The 16,180-nt window shown below is 40.6% G+C and overlaps 1 protein-coding gene across 7 annotated transcripts in view; it reads right to left on the bottom strand.

Annotated features, from left to right (window-relative positions):
• Positions 1–13,684: 13,684 nt before the first annotated feature.
• Positions 13,685–16,180, bottom strand: part of Fsd1l (fibronectin type III and SPRY domain containing 1 like) — a 67,235-nt gene continuing 64,739 nt past the window's right edge. For all 7 annotated transcript variants that reach the window (XM_085839289.1, XM_029476077.2, XM_029476076.2 and 4 more), the window contains one exon: positions 13,685–15,033. In XM_085839289.1, the coding sequence (XP_085695415.1) occupies positions 14,911–15,033 (123 nt within the window). In that variant the 3' untranslated portion in view covers positions 13,685–14,910. The remainder of the gene's footprint in view (positions 15,034–16,180) is intronic.

Consider the following 16,180-nt stretch of genomic DNA (forward strand, 5'->3'; position numbering starts at 1 on the left):
GGCATCTTTTGCTGATGTTGGATGGGTAGCCACCAAAGAAAAACTGAAAATGTTTCCCAGACTCCTAATGGACAATGAACTCAAAGAGCCTCCTGGTTCACCTGTTGGCTTGCAGAGCTGAGTTTGGCTAGTAGAAATCACCAGTATTTAGTAAATTCTTGACTGTAGTGTTCAGTGGTCTCCTTCTTAGCCTAATTAGAGCCTAAGTGAAAGCACCAGAAGGTGGTTTGGCTCCTGAGGTGGTCAGTTCTGAAACTCTACTTAACATACATGTACTATGTGCATTTTCAGTTCTTAACACTAAAATCTGTGCAAAAAGTTTATATGCACACCTTCGGATACGAAAAGATGTAAAAGCTCACCAGGAATGGCATCCGAGAGGACACTGAGAGTCCTCTTCACTGAGAGTTCACTAGTCAGCAATGGAGGGCTGGTATACTGTTATTATAGCACACTATTGGAGCTGGGAACGCTTCGGACAGGACTTGAGTATGTTCTCACTTTCTGTTTTCTGGAGCTGAGTTTACATAAACAGCAGAAGATGTTTACTGCTGAGTCTCTGTGTTGCTGCTTTCTGTTAGAGGGAAGTGAGGACCAGGAAGGCCATTTACACCTCGCTACCACCTAGTACTGGGAAGCAAATGTACTTCTCAAGTAGTAACAATTCAAACTACTGAATTAAATCATTTCTTAAATAAAAGCCAGAATGTATCATCTTTCTCATCAGTTTAATAAGTGGCCTATAAAGATGATTTGTTGCTAAGTTAACAATTGTCTTAGTTGAGGTTACCATTACTGTGATGAAACACCATGGCCAAAAGCACCTTGGGGGAAGAAATGGTTTATTTCACTCACAGTGCCATATAGCAGTTCATCATCACAAGCAGTGAGGGCAGGAACTAAGCAGGGCAGGATCCTGGAGCCAGGAGCGGATGCAGAGGCCATGGAGGGTGCTGCTTACTGGCTTGCTTCCCATGGCTTTGCTCAGCCTGCTTTCTTATAGAACCCAGGACCACCAGCTCAGTGGTGGCACTACCCACAATGGGCTGGGTCCTCTCCCATCAATCACTAATTAAAAGAAGGCCTTACAGCCAAATCTTATGGAAGCATTTTCTCAATTGAGGTTCACTTCCTTTTAGATGACCCTGTATCAAGCTTAAAAACTAACCAGCACAATAATTCTAGAAATGTCAGCATAATTGAATTTATAAATTTGAAATATTGGTCAAAATATCCTTTATAATAAAACATTACTGGATAGGTGAATAAATTCCCTTTAAGCTATTTATTATTGGTCAGCCAATGAATTACATTATGCAGATAAACCTTAGGTGTGATTAGAAAGTAGAAAACTGCCTTTATTATCTAGGGCTTGGAAGGACTTGTTATTATCTAATGTACTTAGTAGTTTTCATGATTTTTGTGTTTCTAATAGACTCCTTAATGTCAGATTCTCTTAGCATGAGTAAATATTTGGATTATTTAAATCTAGACTAGTGGTTCTTAACAGAATTTAGAAATGGGAAGTGTAGATAATATTTTAAGTTATTGAAAATAGGCGTTCTAAATCATAACAAGGATTGGGATATTTTCAAAGCTTTTATTTGGTTTAAATTGTGGTATGTTTTTGCTGTATATTGTTTCTAAATATTTTATATGGTTGGAAAACTGTCTTTTATGAGATTCAGAAAATTTGCCTGACCACATATTTTGACCTAAGAAGTTTATATTTATATCAGTACTGAATTTGGCTAGCATTCTATTATATGAAAGTTACTATTTTTTAAAAAAGCAAGCTGTTGAATTTTCAAGAGAGAGAGAGAGAGAGAGAGAGAGAGAGAGAGAGAGAGAGAGAGAGAGAGAGGACCTAATTAAATAAGGACAAGACCAACTTTTGAAGAAGCCAGCCGCCACATGACTTATGTTATGCTATGGAGGGAATGTGAAGTGTCCCTCCAGCCTTACATTTCATAATCGTGCTGTTTTGGAGTTTATGGAACCTACAGTTGCTGGGAACGGGTTGTTTGTGGGCAGGTCTTAAAGGCTACGAGTTTACTTCTGGATCAATCTCTTGCTTGTTCACCCACCATGCCTTCTCACACAGGATTTCCATCCCCTGAAAACACAAACATATCTTTCTTCCCTGAAGGCAGTTACTTGTCAGATGTTTGATCTTAATGACAGACTAACAGTCTACGTATTTATAATGTTAACTGCAGGAAGAGATACAAAGAACATATACAAGGTATCATACAAAATAGTTAACTTGCAGGTACAAGTCAGAAAGGGGAACCTTCAAAATTCTGCTAATCTATTATTTAAGTCTATTATTATTCAAGTAACTGAGCTTGAAAGAGGAAAATTACTGACCACCAGAACTCTCACCCCAGAGTACATTCTGAACTCTCACACCAGAGTCAGACCCCCTCTCAAATGAAAACTGTTCCGGGGACATTTCTGAGATAAGGGTCTCCTGGAACGAACCCAGTCCAACCCCTCCCAACTAAGGACTGTGCCAGGGACATTTTTGAGATAAGGGTGTGAGTAAAAACCTCAGTTCCAATGAATCAAGTACATGGCCAAAGTGTGGGACGCGGTTGCGAAAAGCACTTTTGGAAAAACCCTTGACTGAATCTCTTAGTGACGTAAAACCTGTATTTTCCCTGCCCTGCTCCCCCCTTACCTCCTTCCTATAAAAGCCTGTGAAAATTTGGGCTAGGGGCCGAATCTCCTCTGCACCTGCTGCATGAGATTCGACCCCAGATATCTGGTATATGTGCTTTTATGTGCTTTCTTGTCGTTGCTGTATTAAATCTTACTCTCTATACATCTTAAGTTCGGTCTCAGTGTCTTCTTGGGTGCGCGGCTGACCCGAGGCTTGAGTGGGTGTCTCCCCTTGGGAGTTTTGGAGTCTTTCATTTGGTGCGTTGGCCGGGAATCAGCGCGACTACCCAGAAGTCCTGGACCCACTCAGAAGTAAGATTTACTGTTCTGCTTTGGTCTGGTATCTGTGTTCTGTATCTGGAGGCCAGGTAGGCCGTTCTGCTGTTTGGTGCGATCACTGTTTTGGGTTTGCGTGACGCTCTGTGCTCAGTACGAGCACCAGAGACCGTGCTCCGGGCTGGAGACCAAGCAGGTCTCAATAGAGAGCGCGGGGTGGGTAGGACAGACGTGTCTGGTGCTCACCGTCCGATCGCCCTGGGGGACGCCCCAGGAAGACAAGGGGAGGGCCAAGGACGCTTGGCGGACCCCTCTGAAGGCCGAGAGACCATCACTTAGGTGGAAGGTCTGAGCCGCTGGCCTTGGAAAGGCCATCTGAATCTGTGAGTTGCCTGTGGGCGACGGGAAGTCGCCGTTGTTTTTGATTTCTTTTTGTCTGAGTCTTGTGTCTGCTCTTGTTGTTTGCTATTATTCTAGAAATGGGACAATCTGCTGGGTGTGTAGGTGTGGAACTGCTGCATTTGTGTATTCTGAGATTGTGGGTTTATTCTGGCAGTGGCTGTGAGAGGACGACTGTCTATGGCCTCACAATCTGCACCCCAAAAAAAGATGTTCCAAGGGAGACCCTGGAAGGAGTGCCCAGGGTACAGAACAGTCAAAAAGACCTGGCTGTTGCCTGGCAGAGTGAAGGAGAGAGAGAGTGTTCTCTCTGCCAGGGCGGGAGTGGATGTGGAATCCCAACCCTATCAGGAAAAAGAGTCAATGTGAAATCCGACCCCGTCAGAAAAAAGTGTTTGGCTGGTTGTGTAAGTCCAGGCGTGGACGAGTGTGCTTGTTTGTGGCCACATGACAGACTGTGTGTGTGTGTGTGTGTGTGTGTGTGTTAACCCTTTGTCGACTGTAGACTTGGACTGACGTCAGGACAGAATGTGTCAGCAATGGTTTTAAAAAGGAAAGAAAACCACCAGGCCGGTCCTCCCCAGGCTGCTCAAAAGAGCTCTGAGATCCAGAGCTGCCGCAGTGGTGCTGAGGTTCTGAGTTCTGCAGACACAGCAGCAACGGAGGCTGTCTGTGCCCTGCGAATGAGTTGTAAAATGCTGATAGTGAGTGCAGCGGCCTGCCGGCCCCCGCCTGCCAGTCCCGGAGTGGCCGTGAAGCCTGCCACAGCTGGGGAGGGGCCGACTACAGCGTCCCTCTTTTGGTCCCCCCCCCAGAGTCTACCCGCACTCCCTTGTGCCGGCCCGGCTGCGTGCTCCCTCCCTAAAGACAGTGCAGAGAACACCGGGTGTCTATCAGGTAGTTAAATAGTTAAATTGCTGCCTCTGCCTGCCAGCGTTTGTTTGCCACTCCCAGGAGTTTACACCGCAGGCGGCGCGTGGTGGAGACTCGGCGCTGGGCTCTTCACATCAAAGGATCTGTTTTCAGCCTTTGCCTGCCTCCTGGGTGGGAGAAGCTCATTCTCCTGTCCCCTGTATCCTGTCCCTTGTTAACTGTTAACAGAAAAAATTGTGTTCATTTTGAAATATCAGTGGTCTGGTGTAGCTAGATGTGAAAACTGCACTCCCTTCTCAGCCCCATGTGTTTTCTCTTCTCAGGCACTGCCCTGAGTTGCTGGCAGTAAGTCTGTTTTAAGCTCCGGTGAGGGAGACATACAAGGTAAGGAGCACCTAACTGCCAGGCTCTGATGAGGTCTCGTCTCTGACAATCTGACCTAACAGTAAAAAGAGGTGAACTATGAAAAAAGTTAAGTGACAGAATATAGATGTAATAATTAGATAACATTCAAAGTAAGCAAAGACAAAAAAGAGATATATATAGATAGAAAGAGAGACATTATATGAGATCTCCATTGCAGTTAAGAAATAGGAGCAAAGAGAGATAAATGACAAAGACTAGGACCTAGCAAAGTGACACTTGCTAATAATACTAGCACTTAGAGATGATCTGCAAGAAATAAGGAGCCAGAAAATTTTCTAAAAAAGATAAGAGAAATAAAATGCCGGCCACAAAAGTCAGGGAAGCTAGAAAACTTAGTACCTGGCAACAAAAAAAAGTAAGCTTTTGGCTGAAGATCAAAGTGTTTACTGTTATCTGTTAAAGAAAAAGAGCACTGAGTGAGAGACTGCCCTAACAAAAAAAAGAGGAGCCCCCCCCTCATGACCAAACCCTTCACCTGTTTGTGGCTGAAAGTAAAGAAAAAGCAGAAGGGGTGCTAACACAGAAGCTGAGTCCTTAAAAGAGACTGGTGGTCTACCTGTTGAAGCAGCTAAAAAGAGACTGTGTTTCATATTCCTCCACTGACCAATGCAAAGCAAGTTTAAAAGGTTCCTGGACACTGCAGGCCTTTGCAGACTGTGGATTCCAGGTTTTGCTGAATTAAAAAGATAAACAGCCTTTCGTATAAGAAATAAAGAACAACCTTGGATGGCCTTAGATGCTATTGAGACTGCCCTAATGTTGTCCCTAACTTTGGGACTCCTAGATGTGACTGAGAACAAAAGTATTGCCAAAGAGGTTCTTACTCAGAGATTGGGACCCTGAAAAAGACCGGTGGCATACTTGTGAAAATTAGACCTGGTGACTGTAAGATGACCTGCTTGTCTGCACATAGTGGCTTCTGGTCAAGGACGCAGATAAACTGACTCTGAGACAAAACTTGGCACATGCCCTAAAAGTGTGGTTCAGCCCCCTGACCGATGGCTGACTAATGCTCTGGAAAACATGAACTCTTGGCACTAACCCAAGCCCTGTGGTTGGCTAAAGGCAGAGACATTAAAGGCAAAGAAAAAATTCTGGCCCTCCTAGAAGCTCCTGAATGAACTGGGTGAGTTGGGGTACTGGGTATCAGCCAAGAAAGCTCAGTTATGTCGTACCGAGGTGCCGAGACGACGAAAAGCGGTGGCTCACCGAGGCCAGAAAAAAGACTGTGATGCTGATCCCAACCCCCACCACCCCGCGCCAAGTACGTGAGTTTCTGGGGACAGCGGGCTTTTGCAGAAAGAAAAAGTCCCATTCACCTGGACTGAGGAACACCAAAAAGCCTTTGACAGCATAAAGGCAGCCCTGCTTGTTAAAGACGCTTACAAGCTTACTCTGGGTCAGCATGTGACTATACCCACTACCAGAGTTTACTGCTCCTTGGCGGATGACTCCACTCCTGTACATCAATGTGCTGATGTCCTGGCTGAAGAAACTGGAACAAGGAGAGATCTGACTGATCAGCCTTGGCCAGGTGTGCCTGCCTGGTACACAGATGGCAGCAGCTTTGTCACAGGAGCAGCAGTAGTAGATGAAAAGCAGCTCATATCCATGGGGCCATCTACCAACAGAGGGGGCTACTTACCTCGGCAAGTAAAGATCAGATCAGCCTTGGCCTGAAAGTTTGAGCTGGTACACGGACGGCAGTAGCCTCACGATTGAAGGTAAGCGGAAGGCGGGGACAGCAGTGCAGCAGTGGACAAAAAGCAAGTGATCTAGGCCAGCAGCCTCCCTAAAGGGACTTCAGCCCAAAAAGCTAAACTTGTGGCTTTGATACAAGCTTTATAAAAGTCTACACTGACAGCAGGTATGCTTTTGCCACTGTATGGAACAATATACAGACAAAGAGAGCTGTTGACATCTACAGAAAAAGACCTAAAATGCTGTGAACAAAAGAAATCAGATGGCAGATCTAACCACCAAAAACAGGCATCCCAAAGAGCAATGATCCTGGCAGTCTGAAGACTATCAAGTTATAGACAAATTAAGACTGGTAAAAGAAACCCTGTATAAAATGGTAAAAACTGAAAGAAAGAAAACTAGTCCTCCCTTGAAAAGACAGACCTGACATCAACTGAGAAATAAACTTTACTGAGAAAAAACGTTCTCAAAATGGATAAATGAGACTGCTCACATAGTCATCAAGAAGATTATTGAAGAAAATTTTTCCAAGGTTCAGAGTGCCAAAAGCAATAGTGTCAGATAATAGCCCTGCTTTGTTGCCCAGGTAAGTCAGGGTGTGGCCAAGTATTTAGAGGTCAACTAAAAATTACATTGTGTGTATAGACCTCAGAGCTCAGGATAGATAAAATAAATTAGTTTAAAACTCTATGACAGACCTTGACTAAATTAGTCGTAGAGACTGGCACAGACTTGGTGTTCCTTCCCTATGCCCTATCTCTTGATTCAGTTTTACTCTGTTTAAAATCCTTTATGAAGCTCCTATGCCCATCATAGTCTCAAATGATGTGTTTAAATTAATAATGCTCTGTATGCTAAGTTAAAAGGCTTGCAGGTGGTCTGGTCACAACTGGGAAAAATTGGACTGAGTACGCGGACGACATTGCTCCAGGGATCCCAACAGCTGAGACAGTGAACGAGCTGGGTACCCCAAGGACATCTCACCAGTTCCAGCCAGAGATCTGATCTACGTGCACCTACATCGTGCCCAGACCCTCAAGCCTCGCTAAAAGGGCCCCTGCCTAGTTCTGTTTACTAATGCTTCTTATTCTGTTTTTGTTCCCATGTTAAAATAGAGTAAATGCAGTATTCTCCGCATAAAAATATAGACTTCTGAAATTCTAAGATTAGAATTACTCACTAGAAGGAGTGGGGAATGAAAGAGGAAAATTACTGACCACCAGAACTCTCACCCCAGAGTACATTCTGAACTCTCACACCAGAGTCAGACCCCCTCTCAAATGAAAACTGTTCCGGGGACATTTCTGAGATAAGGGTCTCCTGGAACGAACCCAGTCCAACCCCTCCCAACTAAGGACTGTGCCAGGGACATTTTTGAGATAAGGGTGTGAGTAAAAACCTCAGTTCCAATGAATCAAGTACATGGCCAAAGTGTGGGACGCGGTTGCGAAAAGCACTTTTGGAAAAACCCTTGACTGAATCTCTTAGTGACGTAAAACCTGTATTTTCCCTGCCCTGCTCCCCCCTTACCTCCTTCCTATAAAAGCCTGTGAAAATTTGGGCTAGGGGCCGAATCTCCTCTGCACCTGCTGCATGAGATTCGACCCCAGATATCTGGTATATGTGCTTTTATGTGCTTTCTTGTCGTTGCTGTATTAAATCTTACTCTCTATACATCTTAAGTTCGGTCTCAGTGTCTTCTTGGGTGCGCGGCTGACCCGAGGCTTGAGTGGGTGTCTCCCCTTGGGAGTTTTTGAGTCTTTCAAGCTGTGGAGGCCAGTTCTTTGCCTAGCCACACAGAAGGATGAATGATCCCTGCTTGCCTTTAACAATCAGTTTGCTTCTATTTTAATTCACAATACTATAATGTATTCTTCTTATCTATGCATATATATGCAAGAGAAATCATCGAATAACTTAACCTTCTGAGGGTAAGTGCACTTAAAATCTTGACTTCACGAAAGTTGCAGCTATCTATAGGCCTTCTAACAAAAGGACTGCCCCTCAAAACCTGTCACATGCTTCTCATAATGCAAGACTGTCTGTTTTCCCTTTATCTTTCTCTTGCCGACAAAGACCTTAAACACAAGAACTACAAATAGAATCAATCATTGCTTATTCTTTCCCCCTCACTTTCTTTCAGGTTAGAATACATACTGTACAAAGGACTGGGTTCTGGGTCTGACTCTCTGTGACCCTCTACGAAAATGTAACCTAGGATGTGATGAGCTAATTACTGCATCTTTAATGTATAAAACATGAGCTACTAGTGAAAGGTCCTTATTTTAAATTAATATAAATTTAGAAATTCAATTGGCTAGTACATTATTCATAGTAGCTGCCTGTGACTACTGGCTAGTGAGTGCAGGATTTCCCATCATTACATAAAATGCTATTAAACGGCGTTGTCTAACATATTTTGAGGAAATGAGACAATGACTTTTTTTTTTCTTTTTTTTTCTTTTTGGTTTTTTTCCGAGACAGGGTTTCTCTGTGTAGCCCTGTCTGTCCTGGAACTCACTGTGTAGACCAGGCTGGCCTCGAACTCAGAAATCTGCCTGCCTCTACCTCCCAAGTGCTGGGATTAAAGGTGTGTGCCACCACCACCTGGCGACAATGACCTTTTTGAACATTCTCTTTATCAATAAAAAAAACTATAAATATTTTTTTTTAAAGTTGATAAAAAAAAACGGACACAGAAGAAAGCAAAAAAAAAAGGTTTAATTTTTAGAAGAGATAATACAGGTGCTTTTGTAAAAACCTCAAGTGGAACATTTCATACAGAACATACAATCATTTCAACATACAAGTTGCTACACTTTGAACAACCACTTTGAAAGTTTAAAAAAATCATTGGAAAGGCTTTGTCTTGTTGGTAAGGAAAATGAGGCAGTGTGCTCATTTCAAACACTCTTGCAGCACTGAATACATCATGTGTACTTTAAATAGTCTTCATCCACAACTTAGAGGTTAAACCTGAGGAGCTGGAATTTTTATTATCACAACTGCATAGCAAAATCATGTCCAGATAACAAACATACCAAAATCTGTGGAGTAGGATAACTTGTAAACCATTTAGTAATCCAATTTAGAGCAACACAACTATGTCCAGACAGATAATAACTGATATAGGTAATGAACAAGGCTTCGAAATATTTCTTTTTTAATAAAAGGTACAATTCAATAAAGTTGATGAATATTTGTCAAGTGCATCAAATTGCTGGCCCACTTGGTTGTTGGAAATGTTATTTCAGCCACATTCACTCTGCAGAGTAGCGGCTGTTCTAAACGCAAGTGCAAACTCCTGGTGGGGAAGGAGCTGCAGGCATTTGCTACATAGGCTTCCCCTCTACACATGAATGCTGCAGTAGACTTTATAACTTAGAAAAGTTGTGTAGTTGATGAGAAATATAAAAACAATCATGCACAAAGTAAATTGATACTAAAGAACATTTTGAAGGACGTCTTATTTTTTAAAAATCATTTAAAATCACTGCTTATACCAACTTAACATGCTTTTTCTAACTAAACAGCATTTACAAGTATCCAAATACAACCATTCTTAGTGGAAACCACCCAGTTCACATCAGAGTCCATTTCGCTACAATCCTCACAACAGCCCTGTGAGGTAGGCTAAACAAGGTACAATATTTGAAGTAAGGCAATAGAGGCCCAAGATTGAAGAGTGATTCAGAGAGGTCATAGATTACTGTATGGGGCAGCTATGAAGATTAAGTTTAAATACTTAAAAGAATGCCAAAAATCTTCAAGACTTTCAGTTTTTGCCTGAAGTTATTCCCCAACTTTAGCTATTGTATCTTAATAGAATCAGTTATGGATTTGATTTCAAAGAATTTCCATTAAAAGATCAGTTAGTCTCAGTCCTTTGGTATCTTACAGATATTGGAAATGTTAGTAAGAAATTCTTCTCATAGTCCTGCACCCTCCAAAAAGTTCCAATATTACTAAAATGCCTTTTACCAATTTCTTCCAATTTGATTTATTGTAAAATTGGTTCAATCTTAAGTTCCAAGCCAAGCAAATACATCCACTGACCTCTGCCCTACATACTGCATAAACTTCTACATGTTTATTTCTAAGCACCAACTTGACTATTACTAAGAAAATATATAATTTTAAACAAATATAACTTAAATGACTATGTATCAAAGCTAGCATTATTAACCGAGAAAAAAGTACTCTTCTGATATGGTTGGGGAGTCAGATAAAGTTCTATGGTAATTACTGGTATTGATTACTAAGCCAGTATCATATGGCATGTCCAACGTTCCAATGCGAACAAAAGCAGCAAACAGTCCACTTAAATTCCAACTGGTGCAAAGTTCCTATGGTGCTCAGGTATCATCCCGCTCAGGTGACACAATACTGCCATCAGCATCACAAATGCAAACACTGTTACGAGACACAAAACTAAACATACAAACATGAGGTAATGTCGCTGTGATGGTTTTCTGTAAGGAAAGCTTTATTACTCCAGGTCTGAGCACTGGAGTTATGAAAAGGTATACTGGCTTGAAAATAACAACTTGGTGGTGACGTGGATACTGAGTAATTTCATGTTTACCTCTGACAGAATGAATATGATGTAAAATAAAACAAGGAAAGTAACTTTTCCAAACTTTTTATTATAATGTAAAAGTGAAATATTACTATGAGTAGTTAATTTACAAGTAACAACAAATATACTTTAAAAAAATTTTAAGGTGTGTGTATGTGTGTGTGTGTGTGTGTGTGTGTGTGTGTGCCCATGTGCATGTGCACACACATGCGTAGGTCAAAAGACAACTTGCAGGAGGTCAGTCTCACCTTCCATTTGGGTCCCAGGGAACAAACTCAAGTCATCCAGTTGGCAGCAAGTGCTTTTCTTGTGAGCCATCTCATCAGCCCATGAATACAGTTTTTAGAAATTTAGTGACATATTAACAAAACATTATTTTAGATCAAGACTATCAAATAAAAAATATCAGCATGAGGTTCATGTGGTGAATTAAACTCTACTACTTTTGGAAACCTAGACAGAAAGTAATAAAATTGACGATACATCATAAAAACTTAAGTACTGTTATATGAATTATATGCTGATCTAACAAAGATGCTAAAAATCTATGACTAAAACAGTTGAAATTTTAGCCTAGAGTAATGTATTTCATGGTAAGACATCTATACTGTCTTAAGATTAATATTCTTTGGAGTAATCACTTCTCATATATATCCCTTTCCAATTTTTAAAAATTGTTTTTGAAAGAAACAACTACAAATACATAAATAGCTATAATTTCATGGAAAAGATATATAGACAAAACTAGGTAATTCTAGATAATTGACCTAATTAAAATATTTCATCATAAATATTTTCTTTTATTATTTATATCAAGGATCAATCATGGAAGTTCAAATTATACATACTATTGTTGATGGTTTGAATTTTTTTAGAATCTTCAGAACAGAACATCTTCAGAACAGAATGAGAAGGTTTAGCCTGGCTGTCTAGTAGTTTACTGACACATAGCAGAGGTGCTCTCAATTAAACGTACAGACAGACAGACAGACAGACAGACAGACAGACACTCTTAACACTTTTTAAAAAGCCTATACCTGGAACATTCAAAAGATCGCTGTATTAATATTAATTTCTATGTGCATTAGTCATTAAATACTTGGTATATCCATATTTACCAGTATTTAAAAGATGTGACACAATCAGCTGAGTCAAATGAATTGTAGCAAATTCTTTTTCTAAAGTGCTTAAGGCAGCTCCTTCCTGTCTCCTTCCAGCTGAATAAAACTGGTTTGGACTCAACTGCTAAGAGGGAAATACAATACTTACTACATATTTTATGAAGCAGCTCTTCACACCGGTTATATATCCCTTAGTCCACCTCCCATATATTTCCTTCATGGAAAGCAGCCATGTCCAAGCTGTGTAAGCAGACATAGAGCAGTGAAGAATGCTGGAGAGGGCTGGCCAGCTTGCCACAGCAGACTGAGCTGAGCAGTTACCTTGCTTCGAGAAAATTTAACTAGGCACTCTATTCAATTATTTTAATTTAAAAAGAAGGGTTGACAAAATTCAATTTAACATAATAAACTTAAGATTTTTAAACTTAAATACTACAGATTTGTTCTATTTTTAAAAGAGACCCTGATGTGTATTTTAAAGCAATGAGGGTATAATTAGTACCTAATATCATGTGATAAGAACTTGGACTCTCATTCGCTGACGTCATACTTCGTTCTACAAATCTGCTGAGAAATAAAACCTTCTGGGTAACTGTCATGCGTTTTCCAATGACTGTTTGGAAACTGTAGATGAAGGTCTCAATGATGGGACAAGGACAAGGAAGAAGCGCACGTGCTCCTCTGGCCTCAACAGAAGGCCTGCACCACTATGGTCCAGTGTTGCCTGCCTTAAAGTCAGTAGACAATGAGCATGAGAAAAAGGCACTGTATAAATGAGAAGATTCAACTATGCAAGGTATCATAATGAAAAGGTCTATGAAACCAGCTGGCTTTTTCCTTGTTATTTTTGACAAAATAAACTTAGTAGCCACACAAAGCAATTCTAGTAAATCACTGCTTTCAGGTATGAGTCTACAAAAAGGAATAATTCCTTTTTCCCTAGGTCATGAAATACCACTTCTATAGGTAATGGAACAATGAAAAATGTCTTTCAAACTATAATAAATGAAAAGTAAAATATTGCTTTGGGGAAACAAAAGAATATTGATATACTTCATTCTATAAACTGCTTTAGTCTTAAAAACTACCAGTGTGTTATCAGGTAATAGTGTAGATATGTGTGATATGGAAAAATAATATTCTATGTCAAATTTGTTTCCTCAACAGAACAAAAATAATCATGCTACTAAGTAGTAAATTTTAAGAGCAAATACTTATGATCTACAAGCTACAGGAAGAAAACAAAACTGAGCACTTCTCAGGGAAGTTTGTCAGAAGCCCAAGAAACTTAAAACAAGAAGAGATTTACAAGTCTCAAAAATTAATCAAAGGTCAAATATTCATTTCTTTAAAGTTCTTAAAGCAGTTTTACAATCTCAACTTCTAGTTTCGCTCAAAAACCATGAGTGAAAAGTTTTAATTGACTTTGTAATAAAAGGCTCTTCCATTAATAACCACAGGTTTTGCTCACTGCTTCCACATGCCTTCAGATTTGAAAAGGGAAACTATGTTCATTTTTGGAAGAATCATAAACTTTTAAACAGTGAATGAATGGACCAAAAGGACAGAAACAAAAACCAAACCAAATCAAAACACCCCTCAAATGATTGTTTGAAAAACACATATACCAATTAAGTAGGACACATGTTTTGTTGTTGTTGTTTGTTTGTTTGTTTGTTTGGTTTTTTTGAGACAGGGTTTCTCTGTGTAGCTCTGGCTGTCCTGGAACTCACTCTATAGACCAAGCTGGCCTCGAACTCAGAAATTCACCTGCCTCTGCCTCCCAAGTGCTGGGATTAAAGGCATGTGCCACCACGCCCGGCTAGGACACATGTTTTTTTAAACAGCTGGTAAACCAATCCATATCTTTATAAAAGAACATACAAATTATTCCAGAAAAGAATACTTTAGGCACATTTCTTTATAATCTTTCACAGACAAAAAAAAAAAAAAAACCCAAAACCAAAACCAAAAACAACAAAACCCAGCAATATACAGCTTTTTACCCTTTATAAAGAACTTAATTCAGAAACTTTCATAAGCAATAATTATTATCAGTGCCAAATTCAAGTGGAAGTTTTATCAAAGATGCAAAGACAGCTATAAAAGTGGGGTCAAAGAGGAGAACAAACTTAGCACGGCTTCTCAGGTGGTGCCCAGGAGCTGGTGGAGGAATGGACAGAATGACTCAGCACAAACACACAAGAATACTCCCTTGCACTGCCTAAATTCTCTGTCTGCTTGATATTTTTGAGTTATAACTATAAGAAAATACTACAATATTTTAGAGGAGAAAGTGATATGAATCTAGTCAATGCATAAGTTACCCTATCAAAAACTCGGTTTATTTATAAAAGACTAAAATAAGCCACCATAGGTCAATTTCTCTGCCATCCCTAGGCAAAGATTTCAATTTCTAGGAAGCCTTGGGGGACCTTGTGTTTTTAAAGCCTCAGCATAGCATGTAATGACAGCCGGTGAGGAGCAGAAACAGAGCAAGGGCAGGGGGAAAGGCAAGCTTTTAACGCTCAGCAACCCGGGCCCAGGGCTCGCCAGGCGTAATTACACCTACCAGACAAACCAGAGGAGCTTAAGAGACAGAAAGATGGCTTTCTACACAAACAGTTCAACACCGCCCCTTTCCTAGTCACTACTCAATATCACCATGTCAGCCTCCTGCACCCCAACTGCTTGATTCTGGGATGCAGCAATAACCTCCATGGCTGCTTCCTATTTGGTAGTTAATCTAACAGACTCCAGGCTTTAAAGCAGAACATAGAAAACCTGATTTCCACCACTCAGAAATATCTGTTAGTAACTGTATGGGAAAGGCCACACAGTCGAAGGGAAGGGAAACAGTCTGAGTTGCCATTACTGAGTGACATTGTTCAGGCTGCTAGTTGAACCAGTCATTCCGTTTTCACTTTTCTGAAGTGTTCTCACAGCACTTGGAACCTGCATTCCAGTACTCAAAGAAAGTCCACCACACCACACCTAAGAGAAGACAAAAACAAAGCCTCTGTTAAACTCAAATCATAACTCCAGTAATCCTTAACTTGCCATTTGAAAGGCAAAATGTCACAGGGATGAACATCAACAAATCCCAAACTGATAACCTACACGCTCAAGCTGAGGAGAGATGAAAAGGTTCACAGCGGCCAAAGGCTGTCTGTGTAGTAGAAGCCACCAAATCTGTACCCAGGAAAGGGAACACAGGGCAGCAGAAACTCAAGAGAACAAACCGGATTAATCTCAGCAAGCAATACTGATTACTGGTACTTCCCTAATGTTTATAACCTGGGGACTGTACCCCAAAGCAGCTTATATCACATTTATGACTTTAATATTGAGACATGGCTTTAGACAGGACATATGATCCTTTGAGACACTTGATCTGAACAAAACACCAATCACTCATGTCCTAAGATCACAATTAATAAATAGGACCCCATGAAACTGAAAACCGTCTGTAAAGCAAAGATACCATCATTAGAACAAAATGGCAGCCTACAGAATGGAAAAAGATTTTCAACAACTCCACATCTGATAGAGGGCTAATTTCCAAAATATATAAAGAACTCAAAAAATTAGACATCAACAAATCAAATAATCCTATTAAAATGGGGGTACAGATTTAAACAGGATTCTCAGTAGAGGACTCTCCAATGGACAAGAAGCACTTAAATGTTCACCATCCATAGCCATCAGGGATATGCACATTAAAACTTCTCTGAGATTCCACTACACCTGTCAGAAGCCTAAGATCAAAAATACAAGTGACAGCACATGCTGGCTGGGATGTGGAGCAAGGGTAGTACTCCTCCACTGTTGTTGGGAGCATAAGCTTACTCAGCCATTTTGGAAATCAATATGGTGGTCTCAGAAAATTTGGCATCAATCTATCTCAAGACCCAGCTATACCACTTCTGGGCATATACCCAAAAGATGCTCCACCATCCCACAAAGACACTTGTTCAACTATGTTCATAGCACCTTTATTCATAATAGGCAGAAACTGGAAACAACCTAGATGTCCCCCAACTTAAGAATGGATAAAGAAAATGTGGTTCACTTATATAACGAAGTATTTGTGACTTAGCTGTTAAAAAAAAAAATGACATCATGCTGGGCAGTGGTGGCG

Source organism: Mus caroli, unplaced genomic scaffold (assembly GCF_978045245.1).
Source record: "Mus caroli unplaced genomic scaffold, Mus_caroli_1 scaffold_6, whole genome shotgun sequence".
Classification (NCBI taxonomy): Eukaryota; Metazoa; Chordata; class Mammalia; order Rodentia; family Muridae; genus Mus; species Mus caroli.